We start from the raw sequence: 24,712 nt of genomic DNA on the forward strand, positions 1-24,712 counted from the left end.
AATGTTCAAACACAACTGAGGATTGACCTAAAGGGCTTGCCCATATTTGCCCATATGAAGTTTTACACAAGCACAGTCTTTGTGTTTAAATAATGTATTTAAGAATTGAATATAATATATTTAGCAAATTAAAAGTCCTCATACAATTTAACACTTATGACAATGACCACCACAAGAATGCAAGGAATGCATGGGGGATGTACTGGTTTAGGATTTTGATGTAAAATATTCACACTGAGACATCCAGCCACACTTTATAGTTGCCTTTTAATGTAGGCCTTCAATGTAGGCTGAAATACTTGAGAACTATTTTGTCGTGGGCGTAGCCTCCTACATATAGGCTCATGTTCCTTCCCTATAATAAAATGCTGGTCACGTGACGTGCCTTTGGATTGCAGGAAACAGCCTGTCAGCCTCGTTTTCGTCAGATAGGACAACACCTAGGAAAAACCGAGACGGGAGAGAGGAGTGGGGATTGGCGAAACCGCTCAACCCGCAGAATGGGCGAATTGTAACATTGTAGCACTGGAGTGTCACTATTTTCACAACAATCAAAAAGCGGGAGAAATTCTACAACAATTATTCTACAACAATCAGTAGCTATGTCGGCAACACTGTCGCGTGGCTCGCTCCAACCTGGCCAGCAAAAGCTGGCCGAGAAATTTACCATTCTGAACGACAGGGGTATCGGAATGCTCACTCGCATCTATAATATCAAGAAGGTAAGGTATCAGTGTAATTCTTAGGTCGAATAATAAATTGTACTACATTCAAGAGAATTGAAAGATCAAACCGCCCCAAAATCATCTGTGATATATGGCAGAAACCTTTATTTTGAAACCCCAAGCATGACAGCCGTAGAATGCAAGTCAAGGCCCTCTTGAAAATGTGTTGCAGATAAGCTATTTGGCTAGCCAAGCCCACTCATCAATTGGACAAATAAATCACTGTTTTCTGAGATTGGTCTATTTCAAACTTCGTGTAAAAATAAAATAATTAATCGGCTACTGAAAGCTATCGTTCACTGGCTTGAAATAAAATAGTATCTCACTGAAGTAGCCTACTAATGTAGCTACATGCCTAGCTATGCAATAATTTTTGTGCTTGATGGCTAGCTATCTACATAGTTTCTCCTGCATACTTGTATAAAGCACAACAATATTAGTCAAATAAATTGACAAAGGAGTGCTTTTCTAGATTCCTTAGCCAATTCTAAGATTGAAGTCGGAGATCAATATAATGGGAACACATTTATAATTAGTCAGATTAGCAGTACCATCTGACAGACACATATTGGCACATCATGACTGTAGCATACTACTTACCAACCAATGGCACAGCAGTATCTACAGTTGGTATACATGTATGTTATATGGTTGTTATGCAGTTATAAATGCCTGATGCACCGGATCACATATTGGTCCTGGTTTGAAAAACACACATTTTCCTGGGATAGAAGGGAGAAGTATCTTAAAGAAGGCACAGTTTTAGAGATCATTATGATTTGTTTATGACACTTACTCATAGTGGGGAGGAAGTGTGAAAGTGGGGACATTGTGATAGACCGATTCCATACTAGGGCCACTTTCCTGGACACAAATTAAGACTAGTCCTGGACTAAAAAACATGTTAAATTAAAGTGCTTTTTAGACCAAGACTCTTAATCCGTGTCTGGGAAATTGGCCCATGATGTTTAATTTACTAATTGTAAAACCCTATAGAGAATACCACTCTTAGTAATGTTATTACTAGTGTATTAGTATTCACTATTCATTGATTAAAAAAAAAAATCATCAGATGTTATAGTGGCTGCAGCGAACCTCTTATGTTACTAGCTCCTAATGATGCAGTAAAATGTCAAACAAGTACACAAATAATTAAAACATTTTTAAAAGTTACAAAAAACAGCAAGCAATCAAGAACGTCGGGACGAATCCAATTAACAGCTCAAATAGCACTGTAACAGTGATAAAAATGCAATCGATACGTATGTACACCGGAATAATTTACACAGGATATACTAAGAATGATATGTACAGCAGTAGATATATTAGAGTGAGCTATGTCAAGAATCCAGTATATAAATACATATGTGGTTTGTATAAACAGTGTAACTAAATACAAAGTACAGTAGTATAAATATTAGAATGAGCTATGTCGGGAATACAGTATTTAAATACTCAGTGTGAAACGGGAAGTGTCCAGTGGTTCAATGTCTCTATGACATGGGACAGCAGCCATCATGAAGCCTGTGTGTGTGAGAGAGAGTATGAGGTGTGTGTGAGAGAGTATGAGGTGTGTGTGATAGCTTGTGTGTTTTGTGTGAGTGAGTGTGCATCACCTGGTAGATGGCTAGTGATGTCTGATGGCCTGGTAATAGAAGCTGTTTCTTAGTCTCTGTCTTGGCTCTGATGCACCTGTACTGACTCCATCTGCTAGACGGTAGCCAGGTAAACAGTCTGTGGCTTGGGTGACTGATATATTACTTATTCATAGTGGGGGCTGGCGAGGTGTATCATGAAAGGCAGATTCCATACTAGACGTTAGGCTTGGGCGATATACCATTTATAACGTATACCGGGGTATTTCGAAATACCAACGTAATGATTTTCAATACCATTAAAACAGCAGCAGCTCGCAGGGGTGCGTGCTACGCCACTGTTTATAACTATAAGTATAACTATATGAAATCTAAGATGTGTGAAATAAATTATATCCAGCTCAGGGCTATGCATTTTGTTTGCTAACTTGCTAGCTAAGTGGCTAGATGTCATGATCAAGCTTCTTGGTTACAGCAGACATTCAATCCCCTCCTGGATCAAGATCCCTGCTGCCTGAATTGTTTTGTGCGGCCCTTGTGTGCACTTCCGGTAATGCCGTATACCCTGGTATGATACAGAAACGGTATGAAAATCTGGGTACCACCCAACCCTACTAGACGTTTCAGTCAGTGTAACAGAGAAGAGCATTCTTAGAGTGTAGCTGTCCATCTTAATGGCTTTGATACAGTGACAGTCAGTCCTTTAATGATGAGAGAGAGTACTGTGGATGTGTCCCAAATGGCACCATATTCCTTATATAGTACACTACTTTTGACCAGGGTAGTGCACTACATAGGGAATAGGGTGCCATTTGGGACTTCGACTGGGTATCAGAGATGCTTTGCCGACTTTGGGAAAATGGCAGCAGATAAAAGAAAGCTGGAGGCTGTCCAGCGTGTAGCTGAATGGAGGCTAGTGGAGAATCATGCCTCTCTGCCTTGACTGTCTGTCTGCTAGCACCCTCCAGCCAACCAACCCTTGTGATGAGGGCCTATCCTCCCTAGTAGGCCTAGCCCTTTATAAGTAACCACACAATCATCTTCTGTGTCTCACTCCCTCCAAACTCTCAATTAAAGTTAGATGTGATAGAAAGATTAGCATAAAAACATTATGCAGATACAGAATTCAGAAGAAAAAAACTTACCCCAGGACACAAGATGACTATCATGATGACCACAAGATACAGGATTGTCACAACACGCAAGAGCTGAGTTGTGTGATGATTTTGTCACTCTCGGTTGCAGTCAATTTGTGAATAATATTCAGCCTATTACTCATATATTTCCATTTATATACCTCAATCTTTATGTTCAGCATGACACAATAGGCTACATGCCAAAGGATTTATACCCATGGTACATTTCTTGTTTTATTCAGAAAATATACTGTACTTATTGAAACTGTGGCGGCATTTGATGCTCAGATCTGAACAGATTTAACTAACAGATCTGTTGCTTGGCAACTGGTAGGCATTGATACTAGCTGGCAGAAGCATTTAGGAAGAATCTCAGATGTATTCTACTTAATCTGTGATTGTAGGCTAATGTGATTGTAGTCTGGTGCAAAGGCCTACCTCAGTAAATAAAACAACTGTACACTTCTGCACAGGCCTACTAAATTAGTAGGCTTGCAGTAGGCCTACGGCACACAGGTCTACCACAGGCCTACCTCATAGGCCTACTGCTCACGTTTACTGCCCATTCCTACTGCACACGCCTTCTAAGCATTTCACTGTTAGTCCACACCTGTTGTTTACGAAGAATGTGACAAATACAATTTAATTTCATTTAATACTACTACCACAGGTATACCCCATTACTGTAACCTACTGCACAAGTCTACTAGGCCTACCTCAGTAAATCAAACTGCTTAGACCAGAAGCTTTATCTAACACAGTTAAACAGACAATTCATCCAAAATAGAGATCTATATTATTTTGTTGATACCCACTCAACAAGTAACATGTGAATCTGAAGATTCAGTGGACAACAATATGGGATTATGTACCAAGAAGAGTTTATAGTTTAGCATTAGCATTGTTGACAGCAAAACAATGAGACCCCTGATATGACAGCTGGCTGCAAGCGGGACACTACTGTCTGGACCAATAGTATTGCTTTTTATATTGATGTAACTTACACAACCGCCTGCCTCCCATGATAATATTTCTGATAATATTTATGTCACCAGTGAATGTTTATGTAATTTATCAGTGTCACAGAGTGCAATATTTGTTTTAAAAGTGAGTAACAGGTATAATGCTTTACGATACAGTTATAGTACATTGTAAGACTTGTCATAAGCATGTATGTAGCATTTTATATGTTAGTTGATGAAATGTAGGCTATTTTGTTGGTTTTCAATATGATCAAAAATAACCATGTTTGTGGAGAGTGGAGCTTCTTATGATGTCATATAATTGAAGGGAAATCTAAACCGGAAGCAGCACAGAGCCCCTCCTCAGAACCCTCCTAGTCTTTACAGAGACAATAGGAAGCTCACTCTTATCTAGGATGTTCTTATCCAGGACTTGTCAGTAGAGAGGAGATATATATCAGGGAGGATGGTACTGTACTGAAGGCCTACTGTATCTACCCTCTTTAGAACTCAGCCTGAGAGGAATTAAATTAAACTATGCACCCAACACAAATATAGTGGAAGTTTAACTGGCAATATGGACCCCTCTGTATGGTAGGTACATTATTAGAACAGAATAGCAATACATTGTTTAATCTTGACGGGAAATACTGTACTTAAAGCAACAGTCACAACAACAGCAATCAATGTAGTAAAAACAGATAGCAGTACAAGCAGGAAAAACATCAATCATCCGTCCATAGACGGAGCCCTGATAGACAGAGCCCTGATAGACAGAGCCCTGATAGACAGAGCCCTGATAGACAGAGCCCTGATAGACAGAGCCCTGATAGACAGAGCCCTGATAGACAGAGCCCTGATAGACAGAGCCCTGATAGACAGAGCCCTGATAGACAGAGCCCTGATAGACAGATCCCTGATAGACAGAGCCCTGGCTGAGAGTGCAGGGATGGAGGGTCTCTACTATGCGGTCAGAGGGATGTGAGTGTGTGTGTGTGAGGAAACAGCCTTGACCTCAGTCTGTTACTCACTCTCCAATGACCCTGTTAGCATTGGGAAAGCACTGACGAAGCACTGTTAACACTGGAGAAACACAGTTAGCACTGTATTAGCACTGGGGAAGCACTGCTAGCACTGGGGAAGCATTGTTACCACTGAGGAAGCACAGTTAGCAAAGGTATTAGCACTGGGAAATCAATGTTAGCCCTGGGGAAGTCAGTACAGTGTCAGTCCTGGAAAAACCACATGGTACCGACAACCTGAATGGTAAATTGCTGAGGTTGGTAGCGGAATACATTGTGACTCCTGTTTGCCACATCTTCAAATTAAGCCTAGAAGATGGTGTGTGCCCTCAGACATGGAGGGAGGCAAAGGTCATTCCGCTACCCAAGAATAGCAGAGCACCCTTGAATGGTTCAAACAGCCGACCAATCAGCCTGTTACAAGTGCTTAGCAAATGTTTTGAGAAAATGGTGTTTGATCAAATACAAAGTTATTTTACAGAAATCAAATTAGCAACAGACTTCAGCATGCTTATACGGAAGGGCACTCAACATGATCGGCACTGACACAAATGACTGATGATTGGCTGAAAGAAATTGATAGTAAGAAGATTGTGGGAGCTGTTCTGTTAGACTTCAGTGCAGCTTTTGAAGTCATTGATCATAATCTATTACTGAAAAAACGTAGGTGTTATGGATTTGCATCCTCTGCCTTATTATGGATTGAGAGTTACCTAGCTAATTGAATGGTTTTGTTAATGGAAACCTCTCATGCAAATTCAGTTGAGCGTGGTGTACCGCAGGGCAGCTGGCTAGGGCCATTTTTGTTTTCTATTTTACTAATGACCTTCCACTGACCTTGAATAAAGCCTGTGTGTCTACGTATGCTGACGACTCAACAGTATACACATCGGCTGCAACAGTAAAATAAATAACTGACACCTTTAACATAGATCTCCAGTCAGTTTTAGAATGGGTAACTAGCAATAGGCTAGTGCTAAATATCTCAAAAACAAAAAGCATCATTTTTGGGACAAATCACTCGCTCAATGCTAAACCTCATTTAGATCTATTATTGAATAATGTGGCGATTGAGCAAGTTGGGGATACTAAACTGCTGGGTGTAACCCTAGATAGCAAGCTGTCATGGTCGAAACATATAGACTCAATGGTTGCTGAAATGGGAAGAGGTCTGTCCATGATAGGGGATTGCTCTGCCTTCTTGACATCTCAGTTGACCAGACAGGTCCTACAGGCCCTACATTTGTCGCACCTGGACTACTGCCCAGCTGTGTAGTCATGTGCGGCAAAGGGGAACATAGGTATATTGTAGTTGGTCCAGAACAAAGCAGCATGTATCGGAGGGTAAGTGTCAGTAACATGAATGTCAATCTCTCCTGGCTCAAAGTTGAGGATAGATTGACTGCATCACTTTTGGTCTTTGTGCGAGGTATTGATATGTTGAAGGTACCGAACTGTCTGTTCAAGCAGTTGGCACACAGTTTGGACACTCATCGGTACAACACAAGACATGCAACCAGAGGTCTCTTCACAGTCCCCAGGTCCAGAACATATGCTGGGAACCGCATAGTATTAAATATCGCCATGACTACATGGAACTCTCTGCCACCCCAGGTAACTCAAGCTAGCAATAAAAACAGATAAAAAAAACAGATAAAAGAACACCTTAATGCACAAATGGGACTGTGAAGAGACACAGCCATTTTATATTGTAATGTAATGTGCACTGTATAATGTATTAGACCTAGATATTGTGTGTATGTACTGATATGTAGGCTATGTGTGATGTTTTAAAATGATGTCTAATAATGTTCTGTAAAATGTATTATATCATGTTTCATGTGGACCCTAGGAAGAGTAGCCGCTGCTTTTGCAGCGGCTAATGGGGATCCTAATAAATACCAAATACCAAAGTGCTGCTCACTAAATTAGACCAAGTTACCTTAACTAGGGTCTCAGACCATGGTTGTGTTGGATAAAGTAGAGAAACACATTTTCTGTTTACTCCTTTTGATTTTGCACATTTTTAAAGGAAATACAGTATTTACAACAAAGTGAATTGTGTCATTATACTGTTAGACATTTTTTTTATTTTGTGTATATTACAATTTATCTTGGAAATTACCATACAGTGCCTATGTCAGCGAGCTGAGTTAAATGATCAAATCTGTTGCCTTATACTTTACAGGTTGTGCGCATGAAATGTATTAGCCCATATTCTTTTTAAGTTAATTGGTAGATGGTTCATTGGATTGTAGGTTCCTTGGGATTACTTGCATGTTTCTGGTCCTGCTTGTTCTAATCAAACACTACCTTACAGTGAGCTCCTAAAGTATTGCGACAGTGACACATTTTGTTGTTTGTTTTGGCTCTGTAACCCAGCACTTTGTATTTGAAATGACACAATGACTATGAAGTTAAAGTGCAGACTGTCAGCTTTCATTTGAGGGTGAACCGCTTAGAAATGAATCGTGAATAATGATGAGTGAGAAAGTTAAAGACGCACAAATATCATACCCCCAAGACATGCTAACCTCTCACCTTTACAATAACAGAGGAGGTTTGTATTTTGGGGGGGTTTGATATTTGTGCGTCTGTAACTTTCTCACTCATCATTATTCATGATTCATTCAGGACTATCCGTAATCATGGTAGCATCCACATTAATGTAGAAGTGTTTAGATATTCTTATTTACAATAAAAGTGACTCCAAAATGACACAATATATTATTTACCATTCATTTCTATTGGGCACAAAATAATCTGAAACAACAAACAGCAAATACATCCAACAAGCTTGTAAATTTTTACATTTGACCTTTTAGTCATTTAGCAGACGCTCTTATCCAGAGCGACTTACAGTTTTAGTGAGTGCATACATTTTTCATACTGGGACCCCAAAGAGTCACAAACTTGATGTAATCATTGCGTGCTAGGAATATGGGACCAAATACTAAACTTTGGACTACTTTAATACATATACATTTTGTTACATTACAGCCTTATTCTAAAATGAATAAAATAAAATAAAAAATCTCATCAATCTACACACAATACCCCATAATGACAAAGCGAAAACAGGTTTTTAGAAATGTTAGCAAATGTATAAAAAATTACAAACAGAAATACCTTATTTACATAAGTATTCAGACCCTTTGCTATGAGACTCGAAATTGAGCTCAGGTGCATCCTGTTTCCATTGATCATCCTTGAGGTAAATTCAATTGATTGGACATGATTTGTAAAGGCACACCCCTGTCTATATAAGGTCCCATAGTTGACAGTGCATGTCAGAGCAAAAACCAAGCCATGAGGTCGAAGGAATTGTCCGTAGAGCTCTGAGACAGGATTGTGTCGAGGCATAGATCTGGGGAAGGGTACCAAAACATTTCTGCAGCATTGAAGGTCCCCAAGAACACAGTGGCCTCCATCATTCTTAAATGGAAGAAGTTTGGAACCACCAATACTCTTCCTAGAGCTGGCCGCACGGCCAAACTGAGCAATCTGGGGAGAAAGGCCTTGGACAGGGAGGTGACCAAGAATCCGATGGTCACTCTGACAGAGCTTCAGAGTTCCTCTGTGGAGATGGGAGAACCTTCCAGAAGGACAACCATCTCTGCAGCACTCCACCAATCAGGTCTTTATGGTAGAGTGGCCACTCCTCAGTAAAAGGCACATGACAGCCCGCTTAGAGTTTGCCAAAAGGCACCTAAAGGACTCTGACCATGAGAAACAAGAATCTCTGGTCTGATGAAACCAAGATTGAACTCTTTGGCCTGAATGCCAAGCGTCACGTCTGAAGGAAACCGGTCACCATCCCTACGGTGAAGCATGGGGGTGGCAGCATCATGCTGTGGGGATGTTTTACAGCGGCAGGGACTGGGAGACTAGTCAGCATCGAGGGAAAGATGAACAGAGCAAAGTACAGAGAGATGAAAACCTGCTCCAGAGCATTCAGGACCTTAGACTGGGGCGAAGGTTCACCTTCCAACAGGACAACGACCCTAAGCACACAGCCAAGACAACGCAGGAGTGGCTTTGGGACAAGTCTCTGAATGTCCTTGAGTGGCCCAGCCAGAGCCCGGACTTGAACCCAATCGAACATCTCTGGAGAGACCTGAAAATAATGTATGCAAAATGTAAGTCACTCTGGATAAGAGCGTCTGCTAAATGACTAAAATGTAAATGTAAAATAGCTGTGCAGCGAAGCTCCCCATCCAACCTGACAGATCTTGAGAGGATCTGCAGAGAAGAATGGGAGAAACTCCCCAAATACAGGTGTGCCAAGCTTGTACAGTGAGGGAAAAAAGTATTTGATCCCCTGCTGATTTTGTACGTTTGCCCACTGACAAAGAAATGATCAGTCTACAATTTATAACATTTTTGACATGCGTTTTTCTGTATTCTTTTGTTGTTATTCTGTCTCTCACTGTTCAAATAAATCTTCCATTAAAATTATAGACTGATCATTTCTTTGTCAGTGGGCAAACGTACAAAATCAGCAGGGGATCAAATACTTTTTTCCCTCACTGTAGCGTCATACCCAAGAAGACTCAAGGCTGTAATCGCTGCCAAAGGTGTGTCAACAAAGTACTGAGTAAAGGGTCTTAATACTTATGTAAATGTGATATCAGTTTTGTATTTTTAATACGTTTGCATAAATTACAGAAAAAAAGTTTTTGCTTTGTCATTATGGGGTATTGTGTGTAGATTGATGAAAGAAAAAAACAATTTAATTAATTTTAGAATAAGGCTGTAACGTAACAAAATGTGGAAAAATTCAAGGGGTCTGAATACTTTCCGAATGCACTGTATAAGTGAATTTGTCCCAATACTTTTGGTCCCCTAAAATGGGGGAGTATGTACAAAAAGTGCTGTAATTTCTCGATATGGATTTATACTGAACAAAAATATAAACGTAACATGCAACATTTTCAATGATTTTACTGCTTTAAAGTTCATGTAAGGAAATCAGTCAATTGAAATAAATTCATTAGGCCCTAATCTACATATTTCACATGACTGGGCAGAGGTGCAGCCATGGGTGGGCCTGGGAGGGCATAGGCTTTGGAGCCAGGCCTACCCACTGGGGAGCCATCCCAGCCAATCAGAATGAGTTTTTCCCCACAAAAGGGCTTTATTACAGACAGAAATGCTCCACAGTTTCATCAGCTATCTGGGTGGCTGGTCTCAGACGATCCCACAGGTGAAGAAGCTGGATGTGGAGGTCCTGGGCTGGCGTGGTTACACATGGTCTGCAGTTGTGAGGCCGGTTGGACGCACTGCCAAATTCTCTAAAATGACATTGGAGGCGGCTTATGGTAGAGAATTGAACAGTCAAATCTGGCAACAGCTCTGGTGAACATGCTGTTTAATCAGCTTCTTGATATGCCACACCTGTCAGGTGGATGGAAAAGTAGAAATGCTCACTAACAGGGATGTAAACAAATTTGTGCACAACATTTGAGAGAAATAAGCTTTCTGTGCATATGGAACATTTCTGGGATTTTTTTTTCAGCTCATGAAACATGGGACCAACACTTTACATGTTGCGTTTATATTTTTGTTCAGTATAAATACTCTCAAATTAAAGCTGACAGTCTGCAATTTAACCTCATAGTCATTGTATCATTTCAAATCCAAATTGCTGGAGTACAAAATAAAATTGTCACTGTCACAATACTTTTGGAGCTCACTGTATATCCTCTCTTAAACTTAAAGCCTTAATACTCTACAGTGTTTGTCACGTTCGTCTAATGACGGGTCAGACCAAGGCGCAGCGTGATATACGTACATGTTTATTAAATTATAAACACAAAACTCTGTACATGTTTATTTACACTGAATAAACACTTGACAAAACAAGAAACGAAACGAAACGTGAAGTCCAAGGTAGCATACCTTAACCAGAACAAGATCCCACAACTAGACAGTGCCAATCGGATGCTTAAGTATGGTCCCCAATCAGAGACAACGAGCGACAGCTGCCTCTGATTGGGAACCACACCGGCCAACATAGAACTATACATACTAGAACACAAACATAGAAAACGCACAACAAAGAATATACACACCCTGACTCAACATTTAAGCGTCCCCTGAGTCAGGGCGTGACAGTGTTACTACTCTAGGAGGAGTGTCTCCACCATGGGCTGAGCTAGTTGTTGAACAATGCTTTGACAAGCAGTACATTCCTCAACAAACTATCCCAGAAGTAAAACCTAAAGCCTTTTTCATGTAGATGCATGGTTCTATGTTTTAAACCTGACTTTACCTGTGTTTACCTGTGTTTACCTGACTTTACCTGTGTTTACCTGTGTGGTTTTCTCTCTTCTATCACAATGCTTCCCTCAGCAAGGACAAGTTTGGAAGGTTTGCTCTTCCCTAAATCTCTCCCCCTCCCTCTACCCTTCCCTGCTTTCCTACCAGTATCATGTCCCAGAATTACTTGTATGCTTCTCAGTACTAACAACGTTCACAATTCAACAAACAGGCCCATCCCAAATTGCAATTGAATCTCTGATTATTTCATTAAGTCAAAATAGATATCATATTTGCTAGTGTGCATTTTTCCCCAGTTTATTTCTTACATGATATCTAACAGTTGCAAATACTGTATCTAGCTTGTTATGAAAAGCGGTGAGCAGCTATAGTCCAACAATTAGATCAGAATACATTAAAGCTTAAACCATGGTCTTCTTTTGGTTTGTGAGCATCAAATTAACAGTTTCACAGTTCCAGGACATTTGCACCACAAAACAAAATGTTTGTATTTTTAGGGATTGAAGATCAGGCAATGGGAAGACATAGGGCCTGGTTGAATTCACAGACACTTCATTTTGCAATTCAACACAGCTCTGCTCTCCTCTGCAAAATGAAAGTGTTCTCTGCATGGATCCATGGCATTGTATCACTAATCTTGAATCCAGTCTTGATCATATGGGGATTTGAACATTTATAACTGTTCTCACTGTTCTCTATCAAGCTCATATTATTTATCTACATGTCTGTCGGCTGTACTGTGTTCATTTGAGTGTATTGCGAACCTCAACTCTTGTGTTATAGACTGAATACTAAAACATTACTATTCCTGTTTTGTCAGGCTGACGTGCATGCCCAGTGTCATATACCATACACCACCCTACCTCAAACATACATCTGCAAAATTTTTGTTGCTTCTAACATCTAAAATGTAACACACAGTTCAACTATCTTTTCTCACAGTAGGAGTATGTCTATGCACTGCTTTCTCACTAACTGCTCTCCAATCTCCCATACACCACTCTGTCAGTAGAAATGTATTCTCTCTCACACACATTCTCTCAATCTCTCGCTCTCAATATCTCTCTGTCTCTGTATCTCTGTGTCTTGCTCGCTCTCTCGCTTGCTCTCTCTCACACACTCTCGCTCAGTGTATTCCAACTTTCTTAATTTACCTTATCATCCTAGCACTTCTGCCAATGTTTTGTTTTGTTGTTGATATGTTGTTAGTATTATTGTTGATGCATCTTTAGCATTTGTCTGTGTTTTTGGCCCTCTTCATTATAGGCTTGTGGTGACCCCAAAGCCAAACCATCCTATCTAATAGACAAGAACCTGGAGTCCGCTGTCAAGTTCATTGTCAGAAAATTCCCAGCAGTTGAAACACGCAACAACAATGTAAGTCTGTTATTTGCATGTATATTACATTATATTTAAGCTAATTTTAAGGCTTGGTATCTATATGCAGTCCTTTCTCTATTGCACTACTAGGTCTGTGCAATAAATGTTGTGTTTAGTCATACTTTAAAGATAGCATTGTTTAGATCAAGTAGGAATTGTAAATGAAATTCTATCTGAGATTCATCATCCTATCTTTTCACTATTGATGTACCACCCACATGTACATTTTCATAAATGTTATGTTATGTATGCTAATTCTATCTTTATAGCTAACATTTTTTCAATACAACTAATACATTATATCACCATTGGCTGGCTTTGTATTTTGTTAGAAATGTTAAACTGCTTCTTTGGTGTAGCTGTGATGTGTTTTGCTATGTTGTTGTACTTTTTGCTGCTGGGTTTTATGTTTTACTTGGTCTGTGTTTTTCTTTTGCATGCTAAACTTCTTGGCTTTTTTCTGGAATATTCTTTTGGTAAGTTGAAGCTCCTCATAGTTCTTGTTTTTTCTAAGGAGTGGCTGCAGATCCCACTTTTCTGGACCTTATTTCTCAACAGCTAAAGGTCCCGAAGCTTCTGCGCATGTGCAGGATCCTCTACTGCTCTACTCCTAGAGAACAGGCTACTGTGGTGAATGGTGCTCGTTTAATAAAGTTAGATCAAAGTTTAATCAATGTCTGCAAAAACACATAATGATAGTATTCTACATAACAAAACCGACTATAATAGCATAGTATAACGTTACTGTAAGACAAAAACACCACCTAATTTCTTATGAGATTTTAGGATGATTGAGCGAATGGTTGCAGTTTCCTCTCATGTGGCCAAAATTCAACAGCGCGTGCCACTAGGCAAAATATGTGTTTTGATTGAAACTAAACACAGGTAGGCTATGCTACAATGTGTTAACACCATCTGCTATCAAATTCGCTCACTATACATACAGTGCATTCAGAAAGTATTCAGACCCTTTCACTTTTTCCACATTTTGTTACGTTACATCCTTATTCTCAAATGTATTAAATTGTTTTTTTCCTCATCAATCTATACACAATACCCCATAATGACAACGCAAAAACAGGTTTTTAGAAATGTTTGCTAATTTATAAAAAAAATAAGTATTCAGACTTTGTTAAAGCACCTTTGGCAGCGATTACAGCCTCAAGTCTTATTGGGCATGATGCTACAAGCTTGGCACACCTGTATTTGGGGAGTTGCTCCCATTCTTCTCTGCAGATCCTCTCAAGCTCTGTCAGGTTTGATGGGTAGCATCGCTGCACAGCTATTTTCAGGTCTCTCCAGAGATGTTCGATCGGGTTCAAGTCCGGGCTCTGGCTGGGCCACTCAAGGACATTCAGAGACTTGTCCCAAAGCCACTCCTGCGTTGTCTTGGCTGTGTGCTTAGGGTCGTTGTCCTGTTGGAAGGTGAACCTTCACCCCAGTCTGAGGTCCTGAGCACTCTGGAGCAGTTTTTCATCAAGGATCTCTCTGTACTTTGCTCCGTTCATCTTTCCCTCGATCCTGACTAGTCTCCCAGTCCCTGCCGCTGAAAAACATCCGCACAGCATGATGCTGCCACCACCATGCTTCACCATAGGGATGGTGCATGGTTTCTTCCAGACGTGACGCTTGGCATTCACTTGGATTCTCATGGTCTGAGAGTCCTTTAGGTGCCTTTTGGCAAACTCCAAGCAGGCTGTCATGTGCCTTTCACTGAGGAGTGGCTTCCGTCGGGCCATTCTACCATAAAGGCCTGATTGGTGGAGTACTGCAGAGATGGTTGTCCTTCTGGAAGGTTCTCCAATCTCCACAGAGGAACTCTGGAGGTCTGTCAGAGTGACCATCGGGTTCTTGGTCACCTCCCTGACCAAGGCCCTTCTCCCCGATTGCTCAGTTTGGCCGGGTGGCCAGCTCTAGGAAGAGTCTTGGTGGTTCCAAACTTGATGGAGGCCACTGTGTTCTTGGGGACCTTCAATGCTGCAGAAATGTTTTGGTACCCTTCCCCAGATCTGTGCCTCGACACAATCCTGTCTCTGAGCTCTACTGACAATTCCTTCGACCTCATGGCTTGGTTTTTGCTCTGACATGCACTGTCAACTGCGGGACCTTATATAGACAGGTGTGTGCCTTTACAAATCATGTCCAATCAATTGAATTTACCACAGGTGGACTCCAATCAAGTTGTAGAAACATCTCAAGGATGATCAATGGAAACAGGATGCACCTGAGCTCAATTTCGATTCTCATAGCAAAGGGTCTGAATACTTATGTAAATAAAATAAAAACTGTCATTATGGGGTATTGTGTGTAGATTGATGAGGGGGGAAATTAATTTAATCAATTTTAGAATAAGGATGTAACGTAACAAAATGTGGAAAAAGTGAAGTTGGCTGAATATTTCCTGATGCACTGTAATTCAAAACAACACTGTAGGCTACTTCGAAACAACACTATATCTCAAGAAGATCTAAATGCATATCCCCATGAAACTGAGATCAAATGGTTGGTATTCAGATGCTGCGTGGACGTTTTACCGGTAAATCTTGAAGAATTATCATTCATAACTGACAGTAGAAATGTGAAAGGAGGTTCTCTACGAGGAGAGCAGAGACTGTGCGTAAAGTAGAGAATCCTGCACATGCGCAGAAGCTTCGGGAAGAAGGGTCCAGAAAAGTCAGATCCGCAGCCTCTGTCGTTTTTCTATATTTTGCATGTTCTCTTATTGTCAGTGTAGCAGATTCTTGTTTAAGTAATATTGCTAATGATTCATATTTTTTATCATCTTTCACACCTCAAGATCATTCAAGTTTTTCGATACTGCTAGGTAACAGTTAACTGTTAGGGAACATTTTGTTAGGTTTTTGTTTGAAAAATAGAATAAGTAACATTTCTGTTGTAGAGAAAAGAGACCAGGGCTGTCTAACAAATGGCACCCTATTCTCAATATAGTGCAGTACTTTTAACTAGAGCCCTATTGGCCCTGGTCAAAAGAAACACACTACATAAGGAATAGGGTGCCAATTGGGACGCACACCAAAGATAACAATCCAGCCAACATGACTTCACATTTGGCTTGTGAGAGGCTATCATTGGCTAAATAAAGGTGCCATTGTGACAGTGCTAAAATGCGGAGATGTTATCGAAAGCAACATGAGTATTTTGGAATGATAAAGTTATTTTTGCTTAGAGCTCTACCTTTTTGAGTTGTTCAAATGTCACCCTGACCCATTGTGTGATATCCTTAGTAGTATTTCTCAGGATATCTAGGGATGTTAACAGATTGAGACCACTTACACTATCCGGAGAAAATATGCACTACCAAGCACAGATGGCAATGGGAACAAATTCATGATGAAGTATACAATGTTACCACCCTTCTACCAGATTCCATCAGCTTATTTTACTGTGCTCATCATTCATTATCCATACCATGAAGCTTTGTGTGTCCTGTAAAGTTTAACTTGAGTATAAAAACAAAATGTTTTTTCTTTACTTCTACAGCAACAGCTTGCACAACTACAAAAAGAGAAGTCTGAAATCCTTAAGAATTTAGCATTGTATTACTTCACATTCGTAGATGTGATGGAATTTAAGGTATGTGGAACTAAGCATCATTCAAAGTAGTGAAAAAAGAGAAGGTTCTTAAGATTCATTGTCAAATAAGCAGGAGCATGTTAGGACTGTCTTGATACCAATTTACAGTACTCTATATACTGTACATGTGTAATGATAATCCATCACAAATAATAGTTACTTATCATCAACTTACTATACTGTGAAATGTACATACATCTAATGTCTTTCTCTCCTTCCAGGACCATGTCTGTGAGCTGCTGAACACTATCGATGCTTGCCAAGTCTTCTTTGATATTGTAAGTTATAAGGCACATTGATCTGTACATAGCATGTAATTACAGGATGCTTTTTTCACTTCAAAGATGATATCTCATACAGTGCCTTCCGGAAGTAGAATTAGTCCTTTTGGAGGTTTTTGTTGGTAAGCCATTCTCATGATTTTTGTTGTTGTTGTTGAGCACCCCTCCTTTCCTTTGTTTGCTGAAGTGTGAAGGCCCACCTGAACTCTTTCCTTCAGAAAGTATTCATACCAGTTTACTTATTCCACATTTTGTTGTTACAGCCTGGATTCAAAATTGATTACATTTATTTATTTTACAGTCTACACACAATACCCTATAATGACAAAGTGAAAACATGTTTTTAGAAATTTTAGCAAATTTATTGATAATGAAATACAGAAATATCTCATTTACATAAGTATTCACACCCCTGAGTCAATACTTTGTAGAAGCACCTTTGGCAGCGATTACAGCTTTGTCTTTCTGTTTAAGTCTCTAAGAGCTTTCCACACCTGGATTGTGTAACATTTGCCCATTATTCTTTTCAAAATTCTTCAAGCTCTGTCAAATTGGTTGTTGATCATTGCTAGACAACCATTTTCAGGTCTAGACATAGATTTTCAAGTAGATTTAAATCAAAACTGTAACTCGTCCACTCAGGAACATTCACTGTCTTCTTGGTAAGCAACTCTAGTGTAGATTTGGCCTTGTGTTTTAGGTTATTGTCCTGCTGAAAGGTGAATTCATCTCCCAGTGTCTAGTGCAAAGCAGACTGAACCAGGTTTTCCTCTAGGAATTTGCCTGTGCTTAGCTACATTCCATTTCATTTTATTCCTGAAAAATTCCCCAGTCCTTAACGATTACAAGCATACCCATAACATCATGCAGCCACCACTATGCTTAAAAATATGTAGAGTGGAACTCCGTAATGTGTTGTATTGGATTTGCCCCGAACATAACACTTTGTATTCAGGACCAAAAGTTAATTGCTTTGGCAAAAAAAATCTGTATTACTTTAGTGCCTTGTTGCAAACAGAAGGCATGTTTTGGAATATGTTTTATGCTGTACAGACTTCTTTCTTTTCACTCTGTCAATTAGCTTAGGATTGTGGAGTAACTATAATGTTGTTGATCCATCCTCAGTTTTCTCCTATCACAGCCATTAAACTCTGTAACTGTTTTAAAGCCACCATTGGCCTCATGGTGAAATCCCTTAGTGGTTTCCTTCCTCTCCGGCAACTGAGTTAGGAAGGACGCCTGTATCTTTATAGTGACTGGGTGTATTGATACACCATCCAAAGTGTAATTAATAACTTCACCATGCTCAAAGGGATATTCAATGTCTGCTTTTTTTTTATTTTTTTTTACCCATCAACAAATAGGTGCCCTTCTTTGCGAGGCATTGTAAAACCTACCTGGTCTTTGTGGTTTAATCTGTGTTTGGAATTCACTGCTCGACTGAGGGGCCTTACAGATGATTGTATGTGTGGGGTACAGAGATGAGGTAGTCATGTTAAACACTATTATTGCACACAGAGTTTGTCCATGCAACTTATTATGTGACTTGTTAAGCACATTTTTACTCCGGCTTGTCATAACAAAGGGGTTGAATACTTATTGACTCAAGACATTTCAGCTTTTCATTTTTAATTAATTTGTACACATTTCTGAAACATAATTCCACTTTGATATTATGGGGTATTGTGTGTAGGCCAGAGACAAAAAATCTCAATTTAATCAATTTTAAATTCAGGTGTAACACAACAAAATGTGGAAAAAGTCAAGACGTGTGAATACTTTCTGAAGGCACTGTAGATTACATGTTTTTAGGATCAGATTTAATAGTCTGGATGTAGATTCTAATTTTCTTCCCACATCTCATTTTACAGACTGTAAACTTTGACCTGACCAAGAACTACCTTGACTTAGTAGTGACCTACACTAACCTAATGATGCTACTGTCTCGGATTGAAGAGAGGAAAGCTATCATTGGCCTCTACAACTACGCCCATGAAATGACACATGGATCAAGGTATGTAGGGTGGTGGCTCTTCCGGTCTATATCCTTGCTCCGGTTCATCTCTGAAACGTTCAATCTCCATTTGCACCATCGCTGTAAATAATATTAAGATCATACTTTAACACAATTTTAACTTACTGTTATACCAATTGACAGTGGCCTTATATTCAAATCACATAGTAATATATGAAAAATGCATTCTTAAAATATTGTATGGTAGTTACAGACCTAGCTTAGATACACCTGAGAACTACCAATGTCAACAACATCTGTATTCTTTTTTATTTATTTTCATCTAGTGATCGAGAGTACCCTAGGCTGGGACAGATGATTGTCGACTACGAGAACCCGCTGAAAAAGATGATGGAGGAGTTTGTTCCCCATGGGAAGGTGAATATAAAGTGTCACCTGTATCTCAACATGTTATGTTCTTGTCCTGAGCACTGACAATGATAATACATGTTTTGGTTACACTTTATAATATAACTTTCGGTTACACTTTATAATAACTTTGATGCTTAAGCCATGATTATGAATGCTTTTATTGCTTATACGGTTTTATAAATGTATATATAGTTGATTAATGCTTGTTCATGAAAGTTATTATTAACTGTCATAAACCAATATATCTCTCTCTCTCCTCCCCCTCTCTCTCTCTCCTCCCCTTCTCTCTCTCTCTCTCCTCCCTCCCCTCTCACTCCTCCCTCCCCTGTAGTCGTTGTCAGACGCCCTGCTCTCCCTCCAGATGGTGTACCCCAGGAGAAATCTGTCTGCTGACCAGTGGAGGAATGCACAGCTACTCAGTCTCATCAGTGCCCCCAGCACCATGCTCAACCCAGCCCAGTCAGACACAGTGAGAACCCAATATATAATACAGTTTTGATCCAAAGGGGCATGTACAGTACAGTGGGTGTGTACAGTAATGTGATCCCTGCAGGAGTTGAACCCATGACTATGGTGTTGCTAGTGCCATACTTGAGACACACAGTACCATCAATATAAATCTCTGAAATCACACCGTTTCCTGCTCACAGGCATGTGCATTTACCTATGATTCTCATTGTTCTAGATGCCCTGTGAATACTTGTCCCTGGACGCCATGGAGAAGTGGATAGTATGTAAGTGTGCATAGAGTACAGTCTGATCTAATTGATTTGATAGGTTTATACCATTGGAGGGAAGGGGGAGCGTGATCGTTTTTAATTGTAGTTCATTGTTCAGGTACAGGCTTATTATTAAAAACATACATGAAATGTGATGTCATACAAAAAACGGGTAAAAATATTAATAATTCGAAATATTCTCATTCCCCACAAATACTGTTCAAAATTGTATTTCTGTGCCTCTAACTTTCTCTCTGTCCTTGTGTTTGATTGTCAGTTGGCTTCATCTTATGCCACGGGGTCCTGAATAGTGATCAGGCAGCTCTGAGCCTGTGGAAGCTGGCTCTTCAGAGCAGCACCTGCCTCTGTCTCTTCAGAGACGAGGTGTTCCACATCCATAAGGCTGCTGAGGACCTCTTCATCAACATCCGCGGGTGAGGGACACTAACTTTACGGGCTGGTTTCCTGAACCCAGATTAAGCTTAGTCCTGGACTGAAAAGCATGCTCAATGGGTACAGCTTGAGAATATTCCCAGACATCTGTTAAGTGTGTGTGTGAGTAAGTATGTTAACTATTCTCCCTTTTCATTTCATAGCTACAACAAGCGTGTGAATGACATCAAAGAGTGCAAAGAACAAGCTCTGTCACATGCGTAAGTGCCTCATAAATGCATCTTATTGCACCAAGAGGTTTTTAATGGTATCTGACACAGTATCCTCTCCGAATTAAATTGTTGGCGATTGTTTTTGTTTTGTTACAGAGGCTTGATGCACAGAGAAAGACGCAAGTTCCTGAGATCTGCCCTGAAGGAGCTGGCCACAGTCCTATCTGACCAGCCAGGATTACTGGGGCCTAAGGTACTGCACTAGTGCTCTATTTTGGTATTTTGACACTTTTATTTAGACAGTATGGAAATCAGAAGGGGATACGGCAGGTGGGAGAAACAGTGGGAAGGGTGGACACAGAGATTGAATCCAGTCTCAAGTGGGGAGATTTGTATGTGTGACTCCTGCTAGGAGTGTTGCCACTTAACGACGGCTCTTCACCTGCCCTGCTGCACGACTGCTCTCTAGTTGTGTTAACATGATAGTGTTACACCAGACTAATGTAGCGGACATGAGTTGAGCATGGTTGCTCATAGCCCCGCCTGCGAACTTCAAAACAAGTGTCTGCCCTCGGAGTAAGAGGGATTTTCCTCTTGGTCTAATGGTCTAAGACGTTGGTTGCTCCGGTGGGAGATCTGAGTTCATATCCCGTGTGTTACACTAACACCACTGCACTACTGCTCTCTAGTTGTGTTAATATGTTAATGTGAGTTGGACTAACACAGTCTAGATTACTGAGCCCTAAGGTACCACACTACTGCTCTCTAGTTGTGTTAACATGATAATGTTACATCAGACCAGGTGTCTCCAACAGGTCCACCTATGAGTAACTCGCCAAACAATTCAGAAAATAGATGCAATTTTCACGTGTTCCACCGCAAATTGTCATAAACATATCAGACACTGCAAGCTCCCAGCTACTATCTAATCAATGCAACATTCACATTATCCCACCCCTGGTTAGCCCCTATTGGCTTAAAAAGCCAAACCTAACACAATATCTGTCAATTAATTTCCAGCAATATTGCCCCTGTCTGTGTGGTGCGCACGTTAGTCTATCACTCTGTGTGCAGCCAGTTGATGTGATAACCGTCTTGTGGGTTGACAAATACTTTCCCCAAAACCTTCTCAGTTAAATGTTAACTGCAAAGTAGGCTTACCTGGCAGAGGTATATCATAAGTAAGTATATCATTTGTATCTATTATTTGTTATTTGCTAACTTTGCAGAACTATCAGTAGATGGCACTCCTCACTCAATAGATTCGCAATTAAAGGGCCAGATGCGCAATTAAAGGGGAATTACACAAAAATCCAGATCTAAAAAATGTTTTATTCAGATATGATTTGAGCATTGACATGGACTCAGAACATCCAATTTAGTTGTTTCTCTATGAACAATTGTAATTTTGAGAGTGAAAAAAAGGAATAATCTAAAACCAGGAAAAATTAAACTGAGAAAACATAATTTGGGAAAATATATAACATAATTTGGTTAAAAATAATACAGATTTTAGAGTTGTTTATTAATGATTATTTTACCAAATATATTGACAGAAAACATAGTGCACTACTTTCTCTTGTACACTAAGGACCCGGGTAAGAGTTACAGGGGAGAGGAGAAGAGAAGAATGTGCCTATTTGAAAGCTAGAAAAAAATGAGTAGCTTGTGACATATTTCATTTTTTAAAAGTAGCTGTCATGCTAGAAAAGGTTGGAGACCCCTGCGATAGACTAACACCACAGCTGTCTACTTGTCTTAACATGATAATGTTACATCATAATAACACTACTGCACTGCTGCTCTCTAGGGCAGCAGGTAGCCTCGTGGTTAGCGCGTTGGGCCAGTAACCGAAAGGTTGCTGGTTTGAATACCCGAGCCGACAAGGTGAAAAATCTGTCGATGTGCCCTTAATCCTAATTTGCTCCAAGGGCGCCGTACTACTATGGCTGACCCTGTAAAACAACATATTTCACTGCACCTATCCGGTGAATGTGACAATATAACATATTTCTTTATATCCTAATATTTTCTAGTTGAGTTGGACTAACACTATGTGCACTCTAGTTTTGTTAACATGATAATGCTCGTTGGACTAACTCTAAAGTGATCAGAGAATAAGGATTCAAATCCTGAAAGATGTGACTAATTGATGGGTGAAAGTAACTATATAACATGACTCCTGTCCTCTTCATAGGCCCTGTTCGTGTTCATGGCTCTGTCGTTCGCTCGGGATGAGATCATTTGGCTGCTACGACATGCAGACAACATCCAGAAGAAGAGCACAGATGACTTTATTGACAAGTAAGACACATCCTACTGACTCAGCTTGTAACTATGGGATTTCCCTTTACCCCTCAGGTAATGTAGTGGCCCTGTGTTTGCCTCCTTGAAAAGTCTGTGTCAAAATGCATCTTCATGACACGTTTTACTCTTGCTTGATTTTGGCCATTAGGAGACTGAAAGTGATGTGTCTTAACTTGAATGTTGGCATGCACAGTTTTGTGGGACTGTATCAAAAGCAGAGAAAGTAAAAAAATTGTTTTTGTAAAATGACCCTTTAAGGAATGCCATGGTGTGAAGGAGTATTGAGCATACTAATGAAGTGTATGTCTATTCTCTTAGATAACTCTTGCTATTCTATGTCCTCAGGCACATTGCAGAGCTGATCTTTTACATGGAGGAACTGAGGGCCCACGTGAGGAAGTATGGTCCTGTCATGCAGAGATACTACGTCCAGTACCTGTCTGGATTTGACGCCGTGGTGCTCAACGAGCTAGTACAGGTGAGACTGCTCTGGCTTGCGTCCCAAATGGCACCCTATTCCCTATATACAGTATATTGCACTACTTTGGACCATGGCTCCTAGAGCTCTGGTCAAAAATAGTTTACCTATATAGGGAATAGGGTGCAGTTTCGGACGTACTAATTGTCAATGTTCTCCCTTTGGTTTCATAATATCCTAGTATTTATTATATAGTGTATGACTGGTGATGGAGTATTCTGTTATATGGGTATTTCTATAAACTAGGGTACCAGTGAGCATTTCTTGTAGTGGACAACTGTTTGGAGCTGTTACAAAGTCATTAATAATAATTTGCCTATTTTTTCACATGAATACATTAACATATAAAGGGGGAACATGGATACATTCAATATAATTCATGAGTTGAATCAAAACCTATGTTTAAACTCTTTCTCATGCTTGGAGTCTTCACAGATTTGGCAAATATTGTGTGACATAAAACACTACCTTTCTTTCTTTATGAAACTGCTGTTTGTCGTTTTATCATTTACTAAGCATTTAACAATTGAATTACACATTGAACTTCATCCTGTAAAATTCCTGGATATTGCTGTCGGACTGTTTTTTGTATGGAGATCTTGGAAGTGCACTGTAACCTCGTAACATTTCGTATCTCCCTATGTTGAGGTGTGAAAACAGTTTTCACGGGCACACATATACAAAATAATGTATGGATTGTAAAATCGAATGCTTCTAACAGAAAGAGTAACTTCAACAAGATGAATCAAATAAAATCGACACTGTCATTAACGGGGTTCTTAAATAATTATGCATAATAGTTGTTTGATGTGTATTTTTAATGTCTAGCTGTTTAGTTACATAGGGAAATTATCGCACAACATCAGCTGATTCAGGAAAGGTTTTTCTGAATGAAAGTCAAGTGATAAAGATCGGGTGTGATACTGCAGGCGATTGAACAACAGCCAAAGTGCGGGAATAAATGTTGATCTGGAGAATTGACAGAACATTTTGGTGTCTATACTGTTACGGCGGTCAAGATAATTAGCCTATGTCGTGGACAACATTGGCAAGATCAAATCAAATGTTATTGGTCACATACACATATTTAGCAGATGTTATTGCGGGTGAAGCGAAATGTTGCGGTTGTAGTTACATTCCTGAGGTAAGATTACGTTCTGTGTACGTTTTGATTGTTTGTTTTCCAAGTTAAAAAGGAGCAATCTGGAGGGTGAAAATTGCGTATTTATTAGTTTTTTAA

The 24,712-nt window shown here is 39.9% G+C and overlaps 1 protein-coding gene across 3 annotated transcripts in view; it reads left to right on the forward strand.

Annotated features, from left to right (window-relative positions):
- Positions 1-426: 426 nt before the first annotated feature.
- The window catches only part of LOC311143906 (nck-associated protein 1), a 57,979-nt gene continuing 33,693 nt past the window's right edge, over positions 427-24,712 (forward strand). Inside the window, exons 1-14 of one of the 3 annotated variants that reach the window (XM_084179778.1) lie at positions 526-722; positions 11,795-11,812; positions 12,989-13,099; positions 16,604-16,696; positions 16,918-16,974; positions 18,849-18,991; positions 19,279-19,369; positions 19,695-19,832; positions 20,049-20,097; positions 20,360-20,516; positions 20,679-20,735; positions 20,844-20,940; positions 22,885-22,991; positions 23,340-23,472. In XM_084179778.1, coding sequence (XP_084035904.1) covers positions 603-722; positions 11,795-11,812; positions 12,989-13,099; positions 16,604-16,696; positions 16,918-16,974; positions 18,849-18,991; positions 19,279-19,369; positions 19,695-19,832; positions 20,049-20,097; positions 20,360-20,516; positions 20,679-20,735; positions 20,844-20,940; positions 22,885-22,991; positions 23,340-23,472 — 1,371 coding nt within the window. In that variant the 5' untranslated portion in view covers positions 526-602. Of the gene's footprint in view, positions 723-11,794; positions 11,813-12,988; positions 13,100-16,603; positions 16,697-16,917; positions 16,975-18,848; positions 18,992-19,278; positions 19,370-19,694; positions 19,833-20,048; positions 20,098-20,359; positions 20,517-20,678; positions 20,736-20,843; positions 20,941-22,884; positions 22,992-23,339; positions 23,473-24,712 lie in introns of all 3 variants that reach the window. The other 2 variants (XM_084179779.1, XM_084179780.1) reach the window with 2 other exon arrangements.

The sequence above is a fragment of the Coregonus lavaretus genome (genome assembly GCF_964263955.1).
Source record: "Coregonus lavaretus genome assembly, chromosome: 16".
In the NCBI taxonomy this organism is placed as follows: Eukaryota; Metazoa; Chordata; class Actinopteri; order Salmoniformes; family Salmonidae; genus Coregonus; species Coregonus lavaretus.